General features: G+C 57.1%; 1 protein-coding gene across 1 annotated transcript; it reads left to right on the forward strand.

Annotated features, from left to right (window-relative positions):
• Window positions 1-1,213: 1,213 nt before the first annotated feature.
• Window positions 1,214-7,682, forward strand: NR1H2 (nuclear receptor subfamily 1 group H member 2). The gene is made up of 10 exons (XM_053659751.1): window positions 1,214-1,343; window positions 1,450-1,583; window positions 2,111-2,172; window positions 2,258-2,389; window positions 2,703-2,993; window positions 3,070-3,335; window positions 3,515-3,694; window positions 4,324-4,423; window positions 6,529-6,737; window positions 7,080-7,682. The coding sequence occupies exons 3-10, from the start codon at window positions 2,130-2,132 to the stop codon at window positions 7,224-7,226; spliced, it is 1,368 nt and encodes a 455-aa protein (XP_053515726.1). The 5' UTR covers window positions 1,214-1,343; window positions 1,450-1,583; window positions 2,111-2,129; the 3' UTR covers window positions 7,227-7,682.
• Window positions 7,683-8,331: the final 649 nt, after the last annotated feature.

Genomic DNA, 8,331 nt, shown 5'->3' on the forward strand with positions numbered 1-8,331 from the left:
CTGCCCCTCCCCCTACACGAATCTAGTACCATCTATCTTTTTTTTTTTTTTTTTAAGATTTTATTCATTTATCTTTAGAAGGGAAGGGAAGGAGAGAGGGAGAGAAATGGCAATGTATGGTTGCCTCTCGTGCATCCCTTGCTGGGAACTGGCCTGCAACTCAAGTATGTGCCCTGACTGGGAATCAAACCACGACCCTTTGGTTTGCAGGCCTGTGCTCAAATCCACTGAGCTACACCAGCCAGGGAAGTTTTAATTTTTCTTAAAATAATAAAGCATAATATGCAAAAAAAAAAGTGTATTTTCAGCTACACAAAAATTCACCAATTTTGATGTCTTTTTAATTTTTTTAATTTAATTTATTTTTAGAGAGAGGGGAAGGGAAGGAGAAAGAGTGGGAGAGAAACATCAATGTATGGTTGCCTCTCATGTGTCCCCTACTGGAGACCTGGCCTGCAGCCCAGGCATGTGCCCTGACTGGGAATAGAACCAGTGACCCTTTGTTTCACAGGCCAGTACTCAATCCACGGAGCCACACCAGCCAGGGCTTGATGTCTTTTTTAAAAGCACTTTGATATGACAGCTGTCATAATACAGTTGAACAAAACTGCATCAAATAAAGTTGAAGACAACTAAGCACTACTACAGGTATCTCACAGAAAAAAAAAAACGAACTTTTTTGCCAACCCAATAAATCTGATTATCAACTTCCATCTTTTCTCCGTTCAAATATTGTTTTTTTCTTTAAACATGAAAATGTTTAAAGCTATTAGTTGCATTTTTTCTTGGTAGGGGAAGGCTACGCTATTTTCTTTAATTCTTCCTGTTACCAAGTTACTTTTGAAATGTTTTTATTCTGGGCTTAGGTTTGTTAATTAAGTTATTTACAACCAATAAAAAGAGCATCTCCAAAATCCAAAAACTTAACCAAGAAGGGACCAACGTGCTTTAACTCCGCCCTGTGTGAAAACAACCTATAGCTAGGGAGATTTATAGCCAATTAAATCTTTTGCCGGGAGCCCAGGGGGGAAACACTCTGCGCCGGGCGGGAAAGTTTGGCACTGGCCAAGTCGGTCGAACTGGATGGGTCCGGAACTCTCCTGCCCGCCTCCTGCGGACCTAACTAGGAGGGAGTACGACTGCCCCGCGGGACGATCGATTTGGCTAGACCTAGGCGGACCGGAAGTCCGTCACCCCGACTCCCCTCCCCTTTCCGGAAGTGATGCACAGTGGGGTTGCCGGAAGAAGTGGCGAAGTTACTTTTGAGAGGACCGGAGCGGCGGCGGTGTACCGGGGAATAAAGAGGAGGAGAACGAGAAGCAGAGCAAGGGGACAGAGGCCAGGTGCATCAGAGTGTGGGGTGACGCGGGAGGAACCCCAAGTCCGGGGCTTCCTGGAGTTCCCAGCGCTCTTCTGCTCAGCCCCTTCTCTCCTCCCTCCTTTCCGTAGCTCGCGTCGCCCCCGGCTGTTTCCAGGGCAACGGGAGTAGGAGACCCCGCGAGAGACCGCCCACGAGACCCTCTCGCGCAGCCATGAGCCCCGCCCCCCACTGGTGTTTGGAGAGGGGCGGGATCTGGAGCGAGGTGTGGGGGCGGAGCATGATGGGAGGAGATGGGGCGGGATTGGGGGGGAAGGGTGCAGATGGAGTGGGACAAAGTGGTTGGAAGGCGCCTAACGGGGGGAGTGAGGGTGGAACCTGGAAGGGACCTAGGTGGAAAAGATAGGGGCGGAGCATAATAGGAGGAGGCGGGGACAGAATGAGAGGTTTGCTTCCTTAGTAGCGATGGGACGGAGTGGGAGTACGTGAGGTGAAACTTAGTGGGAAGGAAAAAGTGAGTGCAGAGCAGGATTGAAGTAGAAGGGGCAGCGCCTGGATAGATTAGGTGGGCGGAGTCTACGGAGTGGGAAATCGAGAGGAGGGCGTGGCTTGATGCCAAGCAGAGGCTGTTCTGGAGCAGAGGGGCGCGACCTATTAAAATAGGAGGGAAAGCTTTGTAGATTGACAAGGGCTGGGGTTGATGGAAGAAAGGTGTTCCCCTCAAGACCTGGGGCTGACCCAACCTGACTCTCCCTGGTCCAACAAGGCTCTCAGTCCCACTGTATTTTGCAGGCTGCTCCGTGACCCCACCATGTCCACCCCTACTTCTAGTTCCCAGAATACCCCCTTGCCTGGTGAGTGACATCCCCCCTTCCCAGCCCAGCCCACTACCCCATCACACACTTGCCAGGAGAAACTCACTGTACCTCCCTCTTCCAGGAAATGACCCCCCTCAGCCCAGCGCCCCCTCTTCTAAACCCCTTGTAAAGGAAGAGCGTCCTGAGCCGTGGCCTGGGGGTCCGGACCCCGATGTCCCAGGCACTGATGGGGCCGGCTCAGCCTGCAGCGTGGGTGAGATGGGGCCCAGAGACAGGGGCTGGGCGTTGGTAGGGGAGGCTGGGGGAGGGATGTAGGAAAGGAGAAAGGTCAGAAGTGTGGATAGGAGACTCCGATTTCTTGTTGATTTTTTTCCTTCTGTTCCTCCTTAATACTACTCACTTTGATTCATTCTTGGGGTTGGCTGACATACACATCTTTCCCTGTAAATCACTGTCTCCCCGGGTCACCCTCTGTACTCCCGCTCTTGGCCTCCGATCTCTTGCGGGCCTGTCTTTCTGGCTGGTGTCTCTCTGGCTCACTCATGGCTTCGCTCCACCTGCTGCAGTCATCCCAGACCCAACAGAAGAGCCAGAGCGCAAGCGCAAGAAAGGCCCCGCTCCGAAGATGCTGGGCCACGAGCTGTGCCGAGTGTGCGGGGACAAAGCTTCCGGCTTTCATTACAATGTGCTCAGCTGCGAAGGCTGCAAGGGCTTCTTCCGTCGCAGCGTGGTCCGAGGCGGGGCCGGGCGCTATGCCTGCCGGGGCGGTGGAACCTGCCAGATGGATGCCTTCATGCGACGCAAGTGCCAGCAATGCCGGCTACGCAAGTGCAAGGAGGCCGGGATGAGGGAGCAGTGTGAGTGCCGGGGAGGGAGCAGCCTGGCCGCTGCCCAGCCCTGGGGCCTCTGCTGAGGCCTGCGTGTCCCCAACAGGTGTCCTCTCAGAAGAGCAGATCCGGAAGAAGAAGATTCGGAAGCAGCAGCAGCAGCAGTCGCAGTCGCCCACAGGGCCAGGAGTCAGCAGCAGCTCCACCTCTGGGCCTGGGGCCTCCCCCGGAGGGTCTGATGGGGGTGGCCAGGCCTCCGGGGAAGGCGAGGGTGTCCAGCTAACAGCTGCCCAGGAATTAATGATCCAGCAGTTGGTGGCGGCCCAGCTGCAGTGCAACAAACGCTCCTTCTCTGACCAACCCAAAGTCACGGTACTGCCCCTTCTGCGGCCTTGAGGGGCAATGGGCCTGGCATGGAAAGGGAGAGGCTCCGGAGGGCAGGGGCTTGGAGAGGAGGGTCTTCCAGGGTGCAGGCTTTGCATCAAGGGGCCCCCATGGCCTTGGGTTCTTGGGAGGAGTTCCAAGAATAACTGTTCCCCACACTCCCCCAGCCCTGGCCTCTGGGCGCAGATCCCCAGTCCCGCGATGCCCGCCAGCAGCGTTTTGCCCACTTCACGGAGTTGGCTATCATCTCGGTCCAGGAGATTGTGGACTTTGCCAAGCAGGTGCCCGGCTTCCTACAGCTGGGCCGTGAGGATCAGATCGCCCTCCTGAAGGCGTCTACCATTGAGGTAACAGCCAGCCAGCCCATCTCCAGCACTGCCCTTCCCTCCTGCCTGCAAGGAGCCCCGGAGATAAGCCCGAGGACAGACACCAGAAACCGCCAGTCCCGGCCTTTGTGGGGATGGCATTCTGTGGGGGCTGGCGAAGTAGGAAGCAGGATGATCAGAAGTTCCCGTGGGCCAAAGTGGAAAGGAAACTAGCTGAGGCTGAGGATAATTGAGGGTTGGGCTGGAGGGACCCACTTTAGAATGTGCCAAAAAGGCTATTCAGAGAAGTTGACATTTGAACCAGAACAATGGTGACGAATAAGGACCGAGTGCCTAGTGTGTGCTAGGCTTCATTTCCAGTGCAGGACCTATGTCAATGAATAAAACAGCAAGAAATCCCTTCCCCTGTGCCTCCAAAACACCTGGGGAGAGTGCCCCGAGGGGAAGGCACTGTACATGCTGAAATTGGGGGAGGGGGAGAGCTTGCAGCCGGCTGCTGTGGCTGACAGCGAGAAAGTGAGGGGGGCAGAGGGACCAGGGGTGATCCTGGCAGGATCGGCCCCCATTTGGACCAGGAGCAGAGGGACCTCTGGCTAAAGGGGCCACGGGGAGTCCTCACGCCCCTGCGCACCGGTCCCTGCTGCCCTCAGATCATGCTGCTGGAGACGGCCCGGCGCTACAACCACGAGACGGAGTGCATCACTTTCCTGAAGGACTTCACCTACAGCAAGGACGACTTCCACCGCGCAGGTGCGGCTGGGAGCAGGCTGCGGAGGGGCGGGAGGCGGAGGGCTGCCCCATCCCTGTCTGCATCTCCAGTTCCTTCCTCTCTAAAGCGGGGTGAGGGTCCAGGCACCCTGGCAGTCAGGGAGGGGCACGCTGATGGAGTGCCGACTGTGCCCAGCAGGGTGAGGTGCAGTGAGACAGCGGGGTCTCTGCTGTCACCTCAGGCCTCTTGGTGGGGATTAAGAAAAGACACTGCCTTCCCTCCCAACCTGGTCTCACCAGGGGGAGGCTGGTTCTCGGTCCACTCCGAAGTATGCGACTGACCCAACTGTGCAGGGCACCCCTGGTCTCTGCCCTCGACCAGCACTGCACTGCGGGGTGCGACTCAGGTGGTGGGCAGAGGAAGGGCAGGTGCGCTGAGGCAGGAGGAGTGAGGCGTGAGAGGCATCACCTGGGGAGAGTGCGGTGGGAAGCGCATTGCCCACCGAGAGCTGTGTGTGCAGAGGGCTCTGTCTCTCTGCCTCTGATCTGCCTTAGTCGGCCCTGCTTCCTCCCTGGGGCCCTTTCTGCACTTCCCAGACGTCTGCTAAATCCTTCTTCCCTTTAACTCCTGGCCCTGCCAACACCCAGGACAGTCCCGACAACCCTGTTAGTATGTGAGCTTGTCAGGGGAGCATATGGGGGAGGGGAGGGGCAGTATGTGCAGAGGCCCTGAGACGAGAAAGAGCTGCATGGATTTAAGGAACCACAAGGAAGCCCAGGCAGCTGGAGCATAGAGATAAGGCTGGGGTCCCACCGCCTTATCCACTGCCACAGCCACAGGCCAGGCCTCAGCTGTCACCCTAGGACATTGCAGGGGTCTCTCGCTGGCCTCCTACCTCCACCCCTGCCCAGCATGCTTGTTCCCGTAGCAGTCGGAAGGATCCTATTAACGCCCTGGCCAGCTCATGTGCCTGTGCTCAGAACCCTCCATGGCTCCCATCTCCCCGGGAGAAAAGTGTACCAGGGACCCCCCCCCGCTCACCCTGCTCTAGCCACGCTGGGCTTTTCTTTCTTTTTTAAAAGCTTTTATTTATGTATTTTTAGAGAGAGGGGAAGAAAGGGAGAAAAAGAGGGAAAGTAACATCATTGTGTGGTTACCTCTTGAGTACCCCCTATTCGGGACCTGGCCTGCAACCCAGGCATGTGCCCTGACTGGGAATCCAACCTGTAACCCTTTGGTTTGCAGGCTGGTGCTCAGTCCACTGAGCCACACCAGCCAGGGCTCTTCCCTTTTATTTGAAGCCACCAAATGCGATCACGCCTCAGAGCTGTTGTGCTTGCTGGTTGCTCAGCTCTGAAATAGGGTGGCCTCATGGCCCAGAGGGCCAGCCAGGCCCGGCGGAACAGCTGGTCGTATGCCGCCTGTGACACGCACACCCTCGTACCCCTCTCCATCCCCTCGTTCAGTGCTCAGAGGTCACCTGACAGCAAGGCCTTCCTACAGCGCCACCCCCCAGTGACCACCTTGTCTGAGGTGCTGACGTGATTCTCAGCAGTCCCATTCCCCTTCCCTGCGTCCCCTTGACCTTTAGTCCTCATTGATGTCTCACAGTCTGGATCGGTGACAGATTTGTCTGTTACCTGTTCCCTCACCCCCAAACACAAGTTCCACTGAGCATGGCCTTTGTCTCGTAAATGGCTCAACCTGGGGCATGGCAGGTAGAGGTGCCCGGTGAAGTTTGAGGAAGGAATGAATGAGTCACTCTTAGAACTGAGAGTGGGTTTCGCCCTGAGAGCAGTGGAAGCTACCACAGGGGGTGACGCGATGTGACCTCGGCTTAGGAGCTTTTCCTTTTCCTGGGGAGAGGTGCCGAGGAGCTGGGAAGCAGCGAAGGTGGGGACAGGGCAGAAAACACTGAAGAAGCGGTCGCTCTCCTTACTCCCTCACTCAGGCAAGATGTGCGACAAAACTGCTCTGTGCCAGGCACTTTTATCCAAGGCAGCAGGGACACAGAGGGGAGCAGAAGTGACAGGAACACTATGACAGCTGCCGTTTTCCTCACCCTCCCGGGCAGAGTCAGAGTCCTGGTGAGGGGGGCCCTGTTTCGGGGGGGGGCGAGTTTATGAGGCGGCCTCCCACCCTGCAGGCCTGCAGGTGGAGTTCATCAACCCCATCTTCGAGTTCTCCCGGGCCATGCGGCGGCTGGGCCTGGACGACGCGGAGTACGCCCTGCTCATTGCCATCAACATCTTCTCCGCCGACCGGCCCAACGTGCAGGAGCCGAGCCGTGTGGAGGCGCTGCAGCAGCCCTATGTGGAGGCGCTGCTCTCCTACACTCGCATCAAGAGGCCACAGGTAGCAGAGCTCAGCCCCGCTGGGCAGAAGAGACACAATCCTACCTTCTAGAGAGGGACAGAGTCCAGACCTGGGTGGGGTCAGCCTGGGGTCATGCATCCTTGTCTAAGCCTGGCTTGTCTGACCCCCAGCAGCACTCTGAGCTCTGGCTAATGTCCTGTCCGCAGAGCCTGTCCTCAGGGCCCCATGCCTTCACCAAGGAGCCAGGGGTGGGGTCCCCATGGCCTCGCTAGCTTCCGGCTCAGCCTGGGGAGGGAAGCCCTCCCAGTAGTCCTAGCAGGCCAACCAGAGCCTCACAGGGCAGGACCCTGCCAGCACCCACCAGTCTCCCATCCCCCACAGGACCAGCTGCGCTTCCCTCGCATGCTGATGAAGCTCGTGAGCCTGCGCACACTGAGCTCCGTGCACTCGGAGCAGGTCTTCGCCCTGCGGCTCCAGGACAAGAAGCTGCCACCCCTGCTGTCTGAGATTTGGGACGTCCATGAGTGAGGGGCCCGGCCACCCTGCCCTACTGCCCTGTGCTCTCCAACGAATGGACGTGGCCACCCCTTTCTCATCCTCGGGTGGTGAGGAGCGAGGCCTGGGGTCCCACCTTGTGGCTTGGAGCACAGGCCCTGGCCCTGCCGGCCCTTAGCCCTCAGGATAAGCCCCAGTCAGGGTCCAGGAAGCTTCCTCCCTGCCCACTGAGTCTTCCTGAGAGGTATGTGTGGTCACAGATCCTGACCTCTGACCTCTCCAAGCACTCCCAGCAGCCCTCCCTGCCCAGCTTACACCTCAAGCCCACTGCGCAATGCACCTTGAACAGAAGGAGGGGAGGGCCCATGGCTCTCTCCCACTGCCTGAGAGACCTCAGGCCCCCCTCTCCCTCTGCTCCTTTTATTTAATAAAAACTAAAAAAAACCACACACACACAAAAACAGGAAAATAAAATATGAATAGAAACCCGCCCTGAGCCAGAGTGAATCCGAGATGGACAGGAGATGGGCTGCCAGGGTCCTTGGGGCAAGTGCTGGGACTGTGGTTGGGGTTGGGGAGGTTCACGGTGACTGGGCACTGGGAGTTGGGGGGCATCCCAGAGAGCCCCCTGATGGTCCCAGCGTCACCTATCTGTACAAGGTGAGTTGGAGCCAGCTAATGAAAGGCGGAGAATTTAAGTGATGAGGGGATTGGGGCATTCACTCAGTCAACAAATACTTGCTGAAGCCACCTGTGGCCATTCTGGGGACCCAGGCGTCACCCAACAAGTCGGTATGGAGCAGTTCCTATGTACCAAACACAGCTTTAGGCACTGGAAACATCAGTGAGCAAGACAAAGTCCCACCTCAGAGGTGGTTACAAGTCAGGGCTGGCGGTCCCAGTGATAGGGGAACAGCTAGAATGTAAGGAAATAAGGGCTTTAACGGGGGCAGCAGGTGGCAGGGTGGGTGCTGGAGGAGAAAGGCAAGGCTTCACAAAGATCCTGTCCTAGCTGAGGCCTAGGCTATGAGAACAAGGAACCTGGGCCCCCAAGGGCACATGCCGGCTCTAGAAGGTGAGAGGCCCGGTTGAGTTCAGAATAAGGAGGGAGACCATGGAATTCTCTTAATTCCTCTTT

The sequence above is a fragment of the Artibeus jamaicensis genome, unplaced genomic scaffold, assembly GCF_021234435.1.
Source record: "Artibeus jamaicensis isolate MK-2021 breed Jamaican fruit bat unplaced genomic scaffold, CSHL_Jam_final scaffold_804, whole genome shotgun sequence".
NCBI lineage: Eukaryota > Metazoa > Chordata > Mammalia > Chiroptera > Phyllostomidae > Artibeus > Artibeus jamaicensis.

Bases quoted from the DNA above. Each gene is read 5' to 3' on its own strand.
- NR1H2 (XM_053659751.1), top strand. From the start codon at position 2,130: ATGTCCACCCCTACTTCTAGTTCCCAGAATACCCCCTTGCCTG. The intron at 2,994-3,069 runs GTGAGTGCCGGG...TGTCCCCAACAG, and splicing joins GGCCGGGATGAGGGAGCAGT to GTGTCCTCTCAGAAGAGCAG. The intron at 6,738-7,079 runs GTAGCAGAGCTC...CATCCCCCACAG, and splicing joins CTCGCATCAAGAGGCCACAG to GACCAGCTGCGCTTCCCTCG.